Source organism: Fundulus heteroclitus, unplaced genomic scaffold, assembly GCF_011125445.2.
Source record: "Fundulus heteroclitus isolate FHET01 unplaced genomic scaffold, MU-UCD_Fhet_4.1 scaffold_539, whole genome shotgun sequence".
NCBI classification, from domain to species: Eukaryota; Metazoa; Chordata; class Actinopteri; order Cyprinodontiformes; family Fundulidae; genus Fundulus; species Fundulus heteroclitus.
In genome coordinates, this window is record NW_023396966.1 from 36615 (window position 1) to 55286 (window position 18672).

The 18672-nt window shown below is 41.2% G+C and overlaps 1 protein-coding gene across 2 annotated transcripts in view; it reads right to left on the bottom strand.

The window, feature by feature from the left end:
* Positions 1–11381: 11381 nt before the first annotated feature.
* Positions 11382–18672, bottom strand: part of LOC105918855 (golgi associated kinase 1A) — a 28193-nt gene continuing 20902 nt past the window's right edge. For both annotated transcript variants that reach the window (XM_012854015.3, XM_021311424.2), the window contains 2 exons: positions 15289–15392; positions 11382–11845 (listed from right to left, as the gene is read on the bottom strand). In XM_012854015.3, the coding sequence (XP_012709469.3) occupies positions 11641–11845; positions 15289–15392 (309 nt within the window). In that variant the 3' untranslated portion in view covers positions 11382–11640. The remainder of the gene's footprint in view (positions 11846–15288; positions 15393–18672) is intronic.

Sequence of the window (18672 nt, forward strand, 5' to 3'; positions counted from 1 at the left end):
GCCCCTGGGGCAGATAGGGACCCCCAAATTACCAGGGCTTGCTCTACTCACACCCTAGAAACCGTGCGGTTTGATATCTCTAAGTTAAGTAGAATCTTTACTGGTGTCTCTTTGGGCCTGGTGGGGCTCCATGAAGCCTAACTCCTTGAGCTAGGGTTAGGATCTTTGGTCAGGCTCATCCCAGAGGGCTGATTTTCACAAATGTCATTCGGGGGGTGACAACGAGTGGATTCTGTGAGTTTGGTGTCGCTGGAGTGTTTCGTCTTGGCATGACAGGGGCAGGAAGGGGTGGAAAAATGAGCAAAAATGAAACTTTGACACCTCATAACTCTGAGACGTTTGGTTTAATCTGGCCCAAATTTGCTGTGCAGCTTCCTGTGGTAAGGTGCTACAAACCTGGAAGAGCCTATCTCTCAAAGACCTTCCATCTGTTAGTTGTTTTTGGACCGGTTATTAGGCTTGACGGCACAGCACGGCTTTCTCTCGGCCCCTGGGGCAGATAGGGACCCCTGTTTCTGACTCTGTCATGAGTCAGAAACAGAGGACCCTGAATTCAGCCAGACAAGCAAAGGTTGAAATAAAAAGGTGATTTATTAACAAAGCAAAAACCAAAAGAGGGCACCAAGCCAAAAGCAAGGAGGCAGTGTCCAAAAAACTTAAACAGTCCACAGCCAACACCCTAAATAAACTGGTCAAGAGTCAGGCTGGTCTATTAACAAAAAGAGCAGAACAGGTCAAATAATCCAGGTAAAAACTAACAGAATCAGGTTGGGTACAGGCAGACAGGCAAAACAGGATCAGACTTACCCCAGGCAGGAAAAAACACAAACACAATGATCGGGCAGAGTGCAAAGGACAGAAGCAGGCATAAGTAGGGGAGTGAGCAGGTGAATGGAATCAAACTAATTAGACTAGGAGGAGCTGATCAGGGAAGTGGCTGGAGGTGGAACTGAACTACTGACATGTGAAAACAGGTTAAACTAAAAAACAGTTCAAGAACCAATCTAGAACACACAATAAATGATAAGGCCCAACCTAAGATGGAACCAAGACTGAAACAGGACACAAGCTAAAATAGAAAAGAACCCAAAAACAGAAACTAAACTAAGGCGGGAACTCAAACTATGACAGCATCGACTACTTTCAGGCTGGAAAGACAATTTTACCCGGTATAACAAAAGTGTTGCTATCCTCTCTCTGCAGGGCATTTATATGAAGAGAAAATAACACGGTTAATAACAAACATCCCTGTGGTTCACCCATATTGACAGTGATTTTATTATACACTGCGGACCTTCTGGGGTCGGGCCATCAAAAAGTCTCTGAACCAGTGGATCAACCCCCTGCAGAAAGGGTTAAGATTAAAGTCGCCACGAAATATCAACTTTATTCTCAAAATGGCGAGTTTAATCTCGTCATGGCAAAAATATTTTTTCTCTTCATGTGTGGCCCTAATACTTCATCGTAGTTTTCCTTTATAATTGCTGGAGCGTTTTATTTTTTTATTTTTTTGTTAGTCTGATGTGCTTCAGTTCTTCATAAGGCTCCATCAAAAGATGTTGCTTGTTTGGTTTAAAGATTGGCACACACATTTCATTCATTGTAGCATCAGTGAATCTGTGATCAACCTCGTGGTCTTGTGTAGACAGCCGGAGACGGCTGAATTACCTGGACTACTTACACCTGGCTTGATATAGTCGCGTTTCCTGAGCGATCGGTGGAAGCACATTGATGTGTGTGATAACAGCATTATAAAAAGACAACTGCACAGTCAAATAGCCATGGTATATATTGTATAATATGTATATACTTTATAATATGTATATAATGTAAAACAGAATCAAAATGAGGAGGTACCCCATGAGATAATGCACAAGTCTTACCTGTTTGAACAACATTTTTATATTTCATCTTCACCTGCTGAGGTGCGCTCCCCCCCGTGAGATTTCACCTAAATAAAATACATTAATACGCTACCATCCCCCGTAATGTTTCGTGGTTACAAAAGACTACATATAAATTTACCCATGAACTCGGGCAGCAAACTTCTCCCATGGTTAAATGATGCCCTCCACCACCACCCCCATCCTGATGTTGTGGTTCACCTCCCGGGTCTGGAGGCTGGATACCCCTCTGGGGTGCCGGTACCTGGACCTGGGAGTATAGGATGTGTTGGGTGAGTGCTAGTGTGTGTACCGCGTCCCTTTTTAGTGGGTAAGAGTGCATGCATGTGGGGGCACTATGGTGGTAACTTGAATAAGACTGTGTACCTGGTTATCTGTTTTTCTTTTTGCCAGGTTGGGTTTTGGACTGCCCCCTCTCCTGGGACATCTCAGGTCTCCACTAAGTGTGGAGCCCATTTACCCCGTCCTGCTCCCCTACGTTGGCTGGCGCCTGACCCGCTGGTGCGTTGGTGGTCCTCGATGTCCGGGGCTGGGTGCTCGACTCACTCCTGCCGGCTGCTATGCAGGGCCTTGGCCCCGCCGGTGGGCGGGGTGCCCCTGGGCCTTAGGTCTCTGGGCCCATGGCTGAATCTGCTCCGGCATAGCTGGCTGCAAGCGAAGCCCACGGGCTCGTCGTTGCAGCTCCCGGGGGCTTCGTCACTGTGGCTGTTGAGGCGTCTGAGGTTCTGGTTTCCCCAGTGTCTGGCTTGGGGTTCTGATGGCAGCTTTTTGGCTCCTTACAACCACTATTGAGCATTTTTCTTATGGAAAAACCTTACATACAAAAGTGCACTCTTGCAAACACTAACAGGTGCTTGGATTCAGGTGCTTACAGATTCACTTCTATACATACAGGAATCCCCCCCTATTATCATCTTCAGCTGACACTTTATACATGTCACTGTTTTTCAGTGATGGTATCGAGGCGTTGGTTGTTTGTACCTTTAATACTCTATGGGTTTGTTTTGCTGTTCTTTTTATATCTCTCTCTGTAGGTGTAGAAGGAAACTCCAAGGATGTTATCTTGTTCTCTCCTTTTCCTCTCCTCAATTTTTGTCACCTTTTCTCCCTTTAATATTTTGTCTCATCTTTTTCTTTTCGTTTTCTTCTCTTCTACCTTCCCGTTTTTATGTCCATTGAATGTGGAACAGTCCCAGAATAAAATCAAATTAAGCTAAAGAAAAATTTGTTCATACAGCGTCCCTATATACTGGTGTAAGCCTCAGGAAAGAAAAGGCTCAATTACTTTGTTGTGGTTGATCATCTTAGTGGTTCTCTGTAAGTTGAAACATTGCCTCATATAAGGCAGTTTAGCTGAAAAGCAGTTTATAATTAAACAACTTCTTATGTACATGTATTTGACAGTAGCACAAATTGATAAAAATATTCTCATCTCAGATGACATCAGACAGCTGACACTGCAGACTGCCAGCTCCTTCACGTGAAAACTGAACTATATGGTTGTCTGCAAGTTGTCTTTTTACACTTTGATAAACGTATGCCATAACAGTCCTGGGAAGTTTCACTGGTTCTAAGCTTATTTACAAAGGCATACATGTCATACAAGTCATTCATTTTTCAATTCTCCCCTCTGTCTGTCCTGAAGAGGTAGGGGTAAACATCCACAGGTCAGCAGTCCATCGCAGGGTCAAAGACCAACAACCACACACACACACACACACACACACACACACACACACACACACACACACACACACACACACACACTCATTCACACACAATTTAGAGATACCAAGTAGCTTTACATGCTGTTGGACTATGCATGAAAACCAGAGAATGCTGAGAAAATCCACACCTACGTGCGGAGAACATGCAACAGTCAGGACCTGTTGGATGTAACGTTCCATCCAACAGTGTAAACAGCTGCTAACCACTGAAACATGTGGATGCTTTATTCTATCTAAATAGAGAAATTAAATTAATCATGCCATAAAACTAATTACATCCCTTTGACTGACTGACACAGTAAAAATTAAAAAGATGCACAAAATAAAAATTCTATGAATTCAGAAAACAAATTAAATTAGGGTTAGTTTGTTATAAGCATTTAAGAATTAGAATTAACAATCTTAATACTTAATAACTGTAAATCAATATAGTTGAACCTGTGTTATGATTTGAGTAAGGATCTCTAGACAGCAAACACTTTACACAAAATAAGCACAAAACACAACATCCCCCCCCACACACACACACACAATCTTCCCGACAAACTTAATACCATGTTTATCAGGATGGCTCTTAAGACAATCTTATGAGGTATTCCTACTGTGGGTGAAGTCAGGACCAAGCCGACATCAAGCCGATATTTACCATGTTAGATTGTCTTGGCGTGTGTGGTGTTCCACCAAGGACAAATGAGTTAATGAATGTGAATACCTAGCCAGTCAGAAAGTGAGGTGACGGGAATGGACAAAAACTCCACAACGACTCATCCCTATATTATAGGGCAGCAAACAGATAGAAAAAGGGTTTCCAGAAACGCCATCCTCCCAATGAATTTGGAGCGTTTTTTTCTCAAGCAGTCAGGGTAGCGATGCTGCATTCCTTGCCTTGATTGGCCAGACCAATTATATCAGACCTGACTGTGGATTTCTGGAGGAATAACAAACTCAGAAATGAAGATAAGAACATGAACTTTCATGTGTTCGGATCTCATCCTTGCTGGTGTAGCTGTACGGAGTGTTACATGTGGGGGGCATAAAGGACAAGTAGTACAAGTCTAGATGATAAATTAGGAGTCAATCTGACATTTATCCATCCATCCATTTTCTTACTCTCTTTATCCCTCATGGGGTCGCAAGGGGTGTTGGTGCCTATCTCCAGCTGTCAATGGGCAAGAGGCAGGGTACACCCTGGACAGGTCAGCAGTCTATCGCAGGGCAATACAAAGACAAACAGGACAAACAACCATTCACTCACACCTAAGGAGAATTTAGAGAGACCAATTAACCTAACAGTCATGTTTCTGGACTGTGGGAGGAAACCAGATTACCCGGAGAGAACACACACATGCACAGGGAGAACATGCAAACTCCATGCAGAAAGACCCAGGGTTGGGGTTGAACCCAGAACCTTCTTGCTGCAAAGCAACAGGGCTACCCACTATGCAGCCCATTGGACATTTAAAATAAGTTTATTTTCTGCCATATTTAGCTTTCTTTAAAACTGACTTTAGGTTGAGGGTCAACATAACAAACAAAACAACCCTTGAACAAAATAAAACATAACTAACTTCAGGAAAACTAAATATACAGTACAAACCTAGAAATAACCTACCTAACATACGCTTAAACAGGAGAAAGCTGGAAGTCAACAAAAAGGCAGATCTCCACTACAAAGCCAATCTGACCAAGGATTTACATTGCTACAAGGGAGTTAGAAAAGGACATTTTTTTTCCTTCACAAACAGACATGGCGTTTGGCAGCGAAAAGGCCCAAAAGACCCAGAAGTGCAGCTTCAAAGTCATTCTATATGTCAGTGCTAACTTAACACCTTGGAAGCAGCACCCACAGGAGGAGGATCCAAAAGCAAAGCATAGGACGTGACTTCATACTAAAGCATCCATACTGGGGAGGTAACAAGCTTGTTTCCTTTAGACAACTCTCCCAGGTTGACACACATACCAGTCTGCCCCTGTTGCAAACATTTCCCAGACTAATAAATAAATGAACCACATTCTACACCAGGTAAATCAACCCTACTAGCACAAAAGGCACAGACACGTAAACTCCTTGTGTGCATTCCATCCTGCTGTTTGAGGTGAGCTGTGTGTCAGGTGGCCTTCAGATGCTGTTGGACAAACATCCGTTTCTCACCTCTGATTGGCCTCTTCACAGGCTCAGTGCAAAAGTATAATGGAGGTCAAATCTTCACTGAACCTTTGAAAACACATATTGATGACGTGAGGTTTCTGCAGAAAGGTTGCATTCATACAGTGCTGCTGCTGTAACCCCTCCACCACAGTCCTCTTGGAGTTTTTCTCTTTTTTTCTAACAGACAACTGGGTGCTGGGAGGTTAATCTGCTGGAGTTTGAAGTCAGGGTTTTGCCTCATCGACTCTCACCTCTCATCACTTTCTCCACCCACTATTCGTTCTCTCAGACACACACACACACACACACACGCACACACACACACACACACACACACACACACACACACACACACATATGTGCTTTGAACTGTGACTAAAGCCTCCTTGTGTCTCAGTATTTTCCTTTGATCTGTGTTAAAGGTTAGGGTAACTTCAGGGGATTTAGCAGAACATGGGAAGTTGGTGCTGGAAACTTTTAGCCAGTAGCTGGGTTTGCACTGTAAAAGCATAAGGGAACAAACATGCCTGCTGCTTCTAAACAAAGCCCCAGTAATATGAATGGAAAACCACTTTTACAGCCTTATTCTGCCCACATTAACCTCGTAAATAAACTCCTTGATTGCTTCACAGATGCCAAATATTGGTATGACTCTGTTGTTGGTTTTACTGGGTGGGACTTGGTGACTTTCATTTTCAGAAACACATCCATAATGCTGTAGATCCTAGTGTGTGTTTCATCACCTTAGAAACATATCAAAAGTCACATTATCTCTTTAATGCACTCTTTGCTGGAATATCCTCAGGGTCGTTAAATTAGCTTCAGCTGATATAACTCACTGCTGCTTGGCTTTAACCGAAACTAGAAGGTTTGAACACATTATTTATCTTAAAATCTTCACGCCAGCTTCCAGTTCAGTAGAGAATTGATTTTAAAATCCTGCTGACTTTTTCAAGGATTTAAATGATTTGGCCCCTTCATATGTTCCTGAAGTGCTTCAAGAATATTTTCCGGAAAGGCCTTTAAGATAAACGTCATGCTCAGAATCATCTCAAGATCAGCGCTTGTATCTTTTGGTCTTCTTGGTCCAGTTTTCCCACAAGACCTTGGGTCAGTTGACACACTAGGTTGCTTTTAAAGCAAATCCAGGCACAAACCTCATTTCTCCACATTTTAGACCGGCTCCTCTCCTGGTGAACTAACTGTCTTTTTTGTTCCGGGAGACAGACACCCTGTTTAGGGTTAAAACTTTCCTTTTTGACAAAGCTTCTAGTAAGGCTTATGGCCCCCTGAGCTGTCTCTGTAGTTATGTTGCTAAAGGCTTAAGCTACTCTCCATGTGGCAAAGATTTTTTTCCCCACAAACATGGAATTTAACTACAGTCCTGTCTATTAGGGTTTAATCCTGTTTCTTTCCTAGACATAGCTATTGGCTGAGCTTTCACGGCGAATAACCGTACATGCTCTTCTCTCATTCTTTTTCTAGACCTGAAAACTGGTTTGGAGTTTAGCTGTGGATCTCTCCTAAATGAACCCCCTAAAGGAGCTAGTATTGGCATTACTCTTTTAATTTTCTCTCACATAAAAAGTGCTTCTGCATCACAGCTTGTGTTCTTTTTGTGTCTCTGTTCTGTCTGCCAGTGAGTGGTGGCAGATGAGCCTGGTTCTGGTTCTGCTGGCAGTTTCTTCCTGTTAAAGGAGAAGTCCGGTCAAAATCAGAATTCAAACTGCTGAAAGTACTTTAAATATAAAACTACTACATACTGTGCAAAAAATTATACGTTTTTTTAATTATGAATAATTTTCATTTAATCATGTTTATGTGGAGGAATCCATCTTGGTCAGGAATAGTACTGTCACCTCCCATTTTTTGACGTCACTCAGCGGACCCGCAGTTGAGCAAGTTTCAACGCTCTGTTTATCACACGCACTATTTTCCAAGATGGCGACGACTGGTGTTCTGTACGAAGCAGAGAGTGATGAAGTACTTAGTGACAGTGATGAGAGTTCCGTGGAGCTTTCATCATCTGATAGCGATATGGATTTGTTTTAGAAGAGTTTCTTGACAGAAACCGGACTTTTGACGGAATCCAGCGTACCTATTTCCAGTGCAAAGTCAGTCGGGTCCTACAGTATATATGTATACACGCATGTGTGTGTGTGTGTGTGTGTGTGTGTGTGTGTGTGTGTGTGTGTGTGTGTGTGTGTGCGCGCTCCGCCGCAGCACGGCTTTTCCAGCGCTGCAGCGGAGCGCGCACACACACAGCGGAGGAGAGATCGCTGAAGTGACTTAAGTTATATATTTTCCCTCTAGTAAATAGGGCAGGTGGTCATTATTGTATTATTGTATCCCTCCGCCCCTCTGCTCGGTGACCATCCCCGCAAATTCTAAATAAAAAATTCTAAAATAAAAAATAACTTACCGAAAATCCTCGCTCTCATGTCATGTTCAAAACATTCTTCTTCAAAATGGTTGCTGCATATGACGTGTTTTCTCTCTGGCCAGAAGTTAGATGGCAAATCCGCTCTGTTCAAGTTGGCAATCCAGCACCGAGCCCGGTGGCTCATGATTTGGGAAGTTGAAATAAGCAATGTTTTTTTCTACTTTTACCAGTTGTGTTGGAACATCCGATGGCCATGCACGTGGGCATTGTTGCTTCAGCAATAGCTCTTGGGAATGTCAGCGGTGAAGTCCTCTGGAAATCCGAAAAAATTGTTGATGATCGCAGCTGTGTAGAACGGCTCCTATTGACTTTGCATGGAAAGCGGAGAGAAATGCTGTCGCCGCTTCCGCTTTTCCATGCCCCAGGATGTGATGTCAGACGGCCCTTACTGCCCAAATATGGGCAGTAATGTCAGCCCCCATACACAGTGATTCAGACCACAATTTATGTTTTTATTTTCTTATTGATTAAAGATAAGTTCATTAAATAACCACAAACGTATTAGTTTTAGTTATAGCTAATGATACCCTGATTTTTCCTTGTTGACCGGACTTCCCCTTTAAAGGGGAGCTTTCCTCTCCACTTGTGCTAAATGCATGCTCAGCATGAGGTATAGCGGCAACATTAACACCACAATGCCAGCGATTGTCTGCCTGCCGCTCATCCAAGAGGAGAGATTAATGTAAGTCAGTGACTCAATGCAATCTGCTGAGTTTCCAGAGTTAGAAAACCTTTTAACCATTTCAATATCAAACTGAACTTGACTGCATTGGTTTATAACCAGGATCAGTTTGAAATGTATGGAACCGACTTGAATCAGTCTGTATGATTCAACTTAATTGACTTTATTTTGTAAAGTGCCTCAAGACGTCATGTAATGAGAGCTGGCGCTGTATAGATAAACTGAATTGAATTTAAATAAGGAAATGAAGAAGTAGAGAAGCTGTTGGACCAACCTTAGGCCAACCCATCTGTTAAATGTAGTGTCTTCATATGTAATGGAGAGGACTTCTTTTACTTCTCTGTCAAACCACATGGCTTCCATGTTCAAAATTTCAACATTACTGTCCAGAAATAGGTTCTCCTTGTCACTGAGCCTGAACTGACTCACTGACTGGTTTGTGTTTTGCATGCCTTTGTATAGTTATAGACCCAAAATCAACTGCATACAGCACATCACCCAGCTTTTGTTTGGCTGTTGTTTCCTCTGGATAAAGTATCTGTGTAACAGCGTTATAAGCCTTGAAAGGCATTGGAATGTGCTAGAGCTGGACGATAATTCAATAACAATATATATCTATCGACAGTGTCCGAAATTAACTTCCCGATTCACCGGCCAAGTGGCCGGTAGATGTAAAAATCAACCGGCCAGGAATATTTTCTACCGGCCAAAATATTAATACTGACCAGACCTTAGCTTTTATAAAATTAAGTGTGAGAATATGTTAATTTTCGGGGGCATGGCTGACTGGACCCTGGAAGAGAAATCTTTGTTTCCTGACTTTGATAAGAAAATATTGTAGTTGACTATAAAAGACACAATCTGAATTATCAGATTCACGTCCAGGCAATAAAAACACTACAGATTATCATTATTCTATCTGTGTTGGTCTAATTTGAGAATGAGGTGGAGTTTCATTAAGCCTATACATCCAAACATTTTGCCTCAGCTGCAACACTTAAAGCACGCAGGGGTTCATGCTGCGTTTTTATGCATGATCCAGCTGCTGGATTTTACCCTGGTGCGCTGCACGCGAGGGATAAACAGTGGGGAAAATGCATGAATGAAGACCCTAAAGGGCTCCTTTAGGGAGGAGAGAAGGAATAATGGGTCTGAGCTGAAGCCCCTGATGTTACAAGTTCCTTAAAATGACCCTTAAAAGTGCTTACCTAAATTACATGTAATGTAATTTTGTGCACCTGAATTCAAGTGCAAGGCACCATGCCCACCAAAGCATCGCTGGTTCTGTGTAGTTAAAAATAAAACAGCATGAAAAACAGTTACTGACTCTCCTATTGACTTTAACTGGGACATTTTGGTACGGGTGGAAGGACATTAAACGTAGTGATTCACGTTTTGAAGGCTGGCCGCTGATAAAAAGCACCTGTCTCCAAGAGGGCGGGGGAGAGGGGCGCAGTAAGAGCGGCAAAGAACAGAAACACAGCGCACGTAAAAAAACATGCAGAAAAAGTAAGAACGAAACCTATAAACAGACTAATTGGCGTTTTAGACTGCATCTGTTTAGCAGATCTGTTTTCTGATCCAGCGTGCAGCCATGACTGGTTCTGAATGTGAAAGAAGCTGAACCAGCTCCGTAGAAGGCGGGTCTAGACTAAGCTCTGGATGGACAGAGCTGTGAACGGATCATCCGCAGCCCAGATGGGTTTTGTTATTTTTATGTTATTTGGTACAAACATTTATTCGCCATGTGGCAGCTAGCCCTCTGAAATTCACTCGCCAAACAGGAAATTTACTCGCATTTGGCGACTGGCGAGTGTTAATTTCGGACCCTGTCTATCGATTCGATGTATATCGCTGATAGAAAAAAAAGGATCAATAAAAAGTTCTCCTTCCTTCTGCATTCTAGACATGTAGGTTAATATTACAGTCATTACATCCTCTCAACCAATCAAACACAGACCCAGGTGCGCTCTGTCACCAAGCTCCGCCCCCTTCAACAAGTTCAGAGAGACGTTGTGTTCTTTTTTATAAACTTATAGTTTTGATAAAAAAGTTGGTTGAATAAAGGGTTGAGTTTGAATTTAGTGTTTGTGAGTTCGCTAAGGTCGCTAAGTAACAGCATAAAATTACCAGGGCTGCACTTAAAATGTTTGTTTTGAATTTATTTTTATAACAACAAAGCGGTGTGACAGCTCACCTTTGGAAGCGTGTCACTCACACACAAAATAGCACCACATCTCTCCTTCTCCAGCGACACATGAATTTCAGCCATGTTCACTTAGAATTTTTTTTTCATCTTTTGCTTTGTGCACTGCTGTGCATCTTAACACCATGTGGGGACAGGCACTTTGAAAAAATAAGAGGCAAAAAATACGTTCACATTTGGCCCGTCTTCTTGGAAAGGCTGCCAGGATCTGGCGCAGAAGCTATTTTCTGACCGTTATTTGTAATCCTTCGATTAAAAGCTTATCTCGTAGAAACAGACATCCAAAGCCAGCCACTGACTCCCTCCAGTCTTCAAATAAATAAATAAATAAATGCAAAAACTGTGACATCTGTGAGCTGAATGCAATGTTCTATTGAAGGACCCGCCTCGAGTCAGTTTCCCAGACCTCTGGGCTTTCAGAGTCAATATTTTTCCCCAGTGATCAACCTTAGGTCACACTGAGGACATGCCATCAAATCATCCTGCCATGGCTTCATTTTCCCATTTCCGTTTAGTCAGTCCAGCTGAGTCACAGGTCCCTCCTGAGGAGCAGCCGCTTGTCCCTAATGTGCTGGAGGAGATAGTGCCCCCTTTTCTCCACCAAGTGGACAAGAGGCCTGAGACCGGTGTGTCCTCCATAGCTATCCCAGAATTCTTTGTCTGTGTAGAGGGAGCGCAGGAGAAGATGTTCCAGACAGCCAGACTGGAGCACTGAGATAGCTTTCTCTGGAAACCTGGACAGAGACAACAGACAGTGAATGTAATGTGTTGTAGTGCTTTCACTGCAGCTCCATACTAGGATTAATGTGGATTCCTCACAGGGAGCAGTTTCTATTTGTACCTGAGTTTGTTTTAGGCTCTCCTGTCTGGGTCTCACTGAACTGTGAGGAGGTTCTCATGAACTTTGTTTGTGTTTATCAGAAATAATTAAAAGTATAATTTTGACCGATATATTAAATTGCTTTATGGAGTTGTTGAGTAAAAGACATGTAAACTCCCGGGGTACACACACACACACACACACATATATATATATATATATATATATATATATATATATATATATATATATATATAACTAATGGGCCATAACTTTGTTTTTCTATTTTAAACTTGTAAACCCCCTCTGGAACTGTTTTATATAACTGCTTATTCCACCTATTAAACCATTTGCTTTTGCGGCTTGTATAAAACCTTTAAGAAAAGCTAAGTATGGGTCACTGAAGAATTAAAATGATAATATAAAAGAAATTGGATGCAAACTCACAAATAAAAGCAAAACAAAAACAGAAAAGATCGTATTAGATCATTTTCCCTTTGTGGACAATTTTTGGTGTTATATTCCCCTTATTTTGGGTTCCACCTGGGTCCTTTGGAAATAAAAATAATCTTGTAAAATTGCCATAGAAATATTTTGTGGGAACATGGCTTTTTAAATAAATGCCTATTATTTTTTTTAACAGTCTTTAGTTTTCTGTTAAAAGCTTGCACCCATATTCACAAAAAATCCTCAGACTAAAAGTACTTTTTAATGACATAATTAGGACAAATCTTAGAATTCTAATATTTTTCTTGTAATTCTACCTCTGTAGGACAAAACTGATTCACAAAGGACCTTAGACCTTAAGAGAGCACCTAGAGTGATACACTTTTAGGAGTAATGAGGACTTTAAATGAGCCTAAGAGTGTTTATGCATAGAAGGTGGTGGAAACAGAGGGAGCTGATTGGCTGATTCACCACCTGTGTGATGGAAATTAGCACATTAACTTTATTTAATTATCAATATGTGGAGAAGATAAAATGTATCATTCCCATAGAGGGAATTTCATTCTCCAGTAACGTAAATCTATTGTGGATAAATGAGAAAAATAATCAAGAATGATAAGTGGAGAAATGTCTAAACAATCTGGTACAGTGGAATTTTTAGATTGTTATTGCTCTCAATAATAAAAATTTTAGAAGAATTGGAAAAAGTTGCAGAAATGTATTCACAAACACACTCTAGAAGTACAATAATGTAAAGGCCATATACACAGAGGAACATTGTAAAAGAGGTGAGAAAGTATTTTCTGTGTTGTACATGATGATGCCAGTGGCCTAAATGGTTATTGAGAAGTTGCTTGTATGATGCCATCTCCTTGCTATTGATTGCTGCATGGGGCACTTCTCACTTTCCAGGCTGGTGTGTAAAAGCAGAGAAAAATACACTGATCCGTGGCAATGTGCTTCAAAGTCTGTGGACCAATTTACCTTTCAACAGTCCTCTATTCTCCTCCCAGACAGAGGCACTGCTCCTCTGTTCAGTTTGATTTTTATTCCACCTTTTTCTGCATTTTATGTTGGTTGTTTTGCCAAATTCAACAGCTTTACACAAGCAGGCAATCCCAGTAATCTCAGTTATTTAGTATTACTGTAGGTTTTTGGCTTTGTCCTTTTATACATTTGAGCCAATCTTTAGATTACAGACAGATTAAAATTACTTATTCTATGCTTCTGGGGGAAAAAAACATGGAGAGGAATTAGCATGAGGCTTTGAAGGAATTCAGTGTATAAGGTAATGTAGTTCAGCCTATGTGACCAATGGCGTGGGATATGGTTTGGCGTTTTTAATATCAGGATTTGTCACCATTTTCTTTCCATGATCGCCTCAATCTTTAGTTTTTCAATGCATTGTGCTGTTGTTTTGTGATAGTATTTCATATTTATTCATATTCTCTTTCCTTTGTTCCCTTTGTCTTATTTATTTTATTTTCTCAGTTCAACTTCAGTTAAGCTGTGGACACATTGCATGACTTTTACATTCATCACAGATTTTAAAAGACTCCGTTTTCACACTAATGGACTGATTTCATTTTACAACTGAAAGACTGAGGATCAAAGTCTACAACATTCATCAGGCCAAGTGAAGGCGTCAACGCTCATGGAAACTCTGGTGAGGGCGACCATTCAATGGACCAAACAAACCAATAGGTGGCAGTAATGGAAGATATTCTCAGATGTTAGACGGGTCATTTCTGTTACCCTCTCCCATGAAAACAAAGAGACGCAATTTAAAATATGTTGCCTTTAATGGAGAAGTGAATATGATTTGGATATTGCTGACTGTATTCTTTATTATACTCATTTTGGGAGTTTGTAACATTTAATTGAGGCTGTGAGTTTGTAGAGTTTGCAACTGCTTTAAATGTTTGTTGTAATCGATGGTAAAATCAGGCAGAAAAACACGTGGTCTTCTCTCACAGCTCCACCCAGTTTCTAATCAACCACCAATTCTTGTTCAGTGATCAACTCTCCTGCTTGAAGTCAGTCAGCTCCTGTTTTTCCCACCTGCTTGTTTCCCTGTGTACCTCTGATGATTAGTTAATTTGGATTTCCTCGGGACTTGTGTTTTTGTAATTTCTGGATTTCATTAACGTAAAACTATTTGTTTTTTCAATCCTTCAGTTGTTTGTGTCCTGCTCCTCTCCATTTCATGAGTACAAGATGACTAGTTCCTTTTAGAACTGATTTTAAAACCCAAACAACAGTAAGAACAAACACAAACTCAGACCTCAGTGGGCATTTTGGTGGTGTTGATTCTAAAGCTGCTCAACAAAAAGATGAATGGTTAAATGGTTTTTTTTAATATATTAGTTCCCATCAGCGTTGCAGCTAGTATGAAGAGAATATCAAGATAAAAGTTATAACAGCAAATAATGCAAAATCGGAGAGCAGTAGGAAAATGTAGATTGTACCTAGATAGCTCAGGATAGCCTAAGCCACTCTAACTATAAGTTTGTCTAAAAGGAAAGTTTTATGCCTCGTTTTAAAAGTATACAGGGTGTCTGCCTCACAGACTACAACGGAGTTGGTTCCACAGGAACCTGATAAGTAAAATATCTGCCTCCCATTCTACTTTTAGAGACTCTAGGAACCACCAGTAGACCTGCAGTCTGAGAATGAAGTGCTCTGTTAGGAACATATGTATGTCCAAGTCTAAAAAGGATATCGGAGGTGTGTTCGATGTGTTTTGTTGGATTACTGATCTGAACTAGAGATTTCTACATAAGAATTCCTTTATTGTCCCGCAGTAGGGAAATTCAGCCGTGACAGTGTCAAACACAGACAGTTATGAGAATTATTAGAAATGAGAGAAGAAAAAAAGAACAATATTCAGCAGCTGCACTGTGCACTCACTCATCGATGCCTTCAAGCAGCCTGAAGTTGAGGTTGTCACTGGATTGCTGTGGTCTGCCCGAGTTATCTATGAACACAAGTCTGGAAGGATTGGTCTTCCGCACCTGAGCATACAGACACAGTAAAACATCAGTTAAACAGCTGACAGTGTTCACTGTGCAAAGATGTAGAATTGGGATGTTATATAAATATATAACATAGGTACCAATTGCACAAAGGCAGCAGCTGGTTCCCAACTTTTAGATCAAAAAACCTCCCTGCAGTCAGCCAAATGTACAAAATATTTAATTTTTTTTCTATACCTTTTTAAACCACCAGGCGTAACATAGAAATTTGAAAGCAAAAATCTTGTCCCACCCACCTTCATCGTGGAGGCAACTAAGCTTGTCACACAAAAATCTATTTGTGTAATTGTGATCTCTTTAGTTCTACAGTTAACATCAAAAGATAGGAAAGTTAAAATGAACAGTATCACAATCAGCTTTTTAAGTGTTATAAGATTGGTGGATATCTCTCTCAAATTAGATACATTAGAAAACCTTTTATGACATTGCAGCTGCACACTGCAGGTACGTGGCTCAGACCTGTAACCAATCTTCAACAGAGTTGTTTTCCAGCAACATGCCAACAGGTGATTCTCATGACTTGTAGAAATACCATGGTAGGTTTTTGAACTAATCCAGCTGTTAAGTCTTTCAGTGGGCTCATCAATCAACATATGACCAACAAAGGGGGAAAAAAGTTTTGAAGCTGAGATCTCTCTAAAAAAAATTGTATCTTTGATCTTGACACCACCAGTACCATAGTAGTGTATCAATTGTCAGGGCTATGCTGGTAGTATACTCCTTCCATACATACTGGCGTAGCTTTTGAGCAATTCTGGACATCATTCCTAAGTGCTTTAATAGAAGGCAACTGGGCTTTAGAACCAGGGCATCCTCAGTTGCACCCTTTATATGGAGCTATCTGAAGCCAGAGCACTGAGCATCACCTGGCCACTGGTACAGATTTGTGGAAGACATACTGGTCAGAATCCAAGCCAAATAAGTGGAAGCCTTTACTGACAGATCAACTCAGTGGACAACAACTACTTCAGGAGGAGGATGGCAAAAACTAACCTTGGCTTGTGTGTTCACAAACACATGAGAATCCATCTTGTACCGCTCCGGCTTAGCCCGTTTGTGTCAGAACCAAACACAGTTCGGTCAAATCACGTTGCAGTACTGAGGTTTGAGGCGGGACATCCGGTGTGACGAAAGCAAGAGCTGCTGAGCCCACAGTCAAACCAAAATAAACATGGCAGTGCAGGAGGACCCACACATAGCTCACCCTGTGCTGTGAAACCTCTGCAGATGGTCCGATCAAAAAAAAGTTACACATCACCTCTCTGCTGCGTGAGCTCCATTGGCTACCCCCTAGCCACGCGCATCAAATTCAAATCACTGATGACAATCAACAAAGTTTGATAGAATGGCTCCCATCCACTCTTATGTTATGCCCAGTCACTGCAGTCATCAAGGGGTTGTCAGCCAGCAGTGTATACAACATGCTCAAGACATTCCGTACTCTTTTCATCCGTATTTTTGGTAATGATGAAGGGACCTATCAAGTGCTACCAGAACAGGGCTCTTTAAGATTGAAAAACTTCTGAGAGCAGCTTCTACCTGAGCACCTGCACTGTACTTTCATACCCCCTCTACAACAGTATTGCTTTCTGCACTTCCCTTTTTTCCTACATAGAATTTCTAAACCGTCACCTTTGACAGAACCTAACTAATGGTCTTCCTTCTGCTTAATTCATTGAAGGATTTGATATTTACTGTATCATTGCATCATCATTTGTAAGCCATTTTATATATAAAAAACATCTGCCAATTGCAAAAAGATAAACCTTATTGCCAGTCTATCTAAAATCCTTGAAGATGTCACCCAGGAGGCCAGAGAAAAACCCAGAGTTCTGCAGGCCTCACTGCCTCAGTTAAAGTCCGACTTCATGACTGAGCAATAAGAAAAAGAGACCGGCGGTGGCTTTGCGGGGCCTGGCCCCCCGGGGGGCGGCCGGGGCCCCTGCCGCGAGGGCGGGGCGCCCCTGGGGCCTCTGGCCCCCAGGGCCCATGGCCAGGACCACTTCAGCGCGGCCGGCTGCCGGCGGAGCCCACGGGGTCGTCTCTCCTCTTTCCTCGGGGGAGGGGGGGGGGGGGGGAAGGCTATAATTTATTTATTTACTTTCTTTTACTTTCTTTTTTAGGTATCACATTACACATGTCAGCTTAAATAATAATACATATGATTTAGCAATGGTATCAAGGTGTTACACGATTGTATCTGTTGCTTTATGTCTGTTGGTTGTGCTGTTCTTTTTGTGTCTCTTTCCAGGTGATGGAGCAGACAGAGGACGTTTTATTATTCTCTTCCTTTTATCTCTTCTTTCTTTCACCTCTTCTTTCTCTTCTTGTTTTTCTTTTACTCTCCCACTAAAAAAAAAAAAAAAAAAAAAAAAAAGAACAAGTCGCTTTGAAGCCACCAGCCGCCATATTGGTACTCCCTATTCCCCCCCAGTAACTAGGGAATATGTGCGGTACAGCATCAAACAACGATGATTTTCACATGTTCGGGTGGGTTGGGGGGTTTAAGTCTTTTAAAATGTCAAATGCCATATACTTTTATGCTGTGTCTGTTTATTAGCCTTTAAATCGGACATAGATTTACAATAGAGTTACATTAATTAACCAATTTAAGCACTCCAAAGAGCTTCAGTTTCTAAACTAGAAAAATCACATACATTTGCAAAATACACACTCAAGTGTACATGTATACATTACATATACAGCGTGTGTATGCACACACATTTCTGCATAATAATAATACTAATAGTATAATATACAAATGTGTATTTATATATATATATATATATATATATATATATATATATATATATATATATATATATATATATATATATATGTGTGTGTGTGTGTGTAAATAACGTGCAAAATATTTCAGCACATAACTTCCTAGTAGTTGATAGTGTTAGTACATCCACTGATGTACTAGAATTACCTGTGAAACGTTTTCACACAGCCAGAAAACTGCTTGTTGTTGCAACCAAATCCTATGGGGTTCTGTGAGAGTAGGGAGCAGCAAGATGGCCAGTGACTTCAGTTTTTCGGGCAAATCAGCAATCCAGTAAATAAATAGAGATCAGTGACATAAACATATAAAGTAGACTAGACTCCGCATATGCTGCCGAGTTGCAGGAATTGTGGCCCCCATTTGTGCAGGAAATTATTGTTCAAATCGACGGATTGTTGATGTCAAGGATCGGGGATAACTTTTCACAGAATAACTAAGATTTTTTTATTTATGTAAAATTTCAGTTATCCC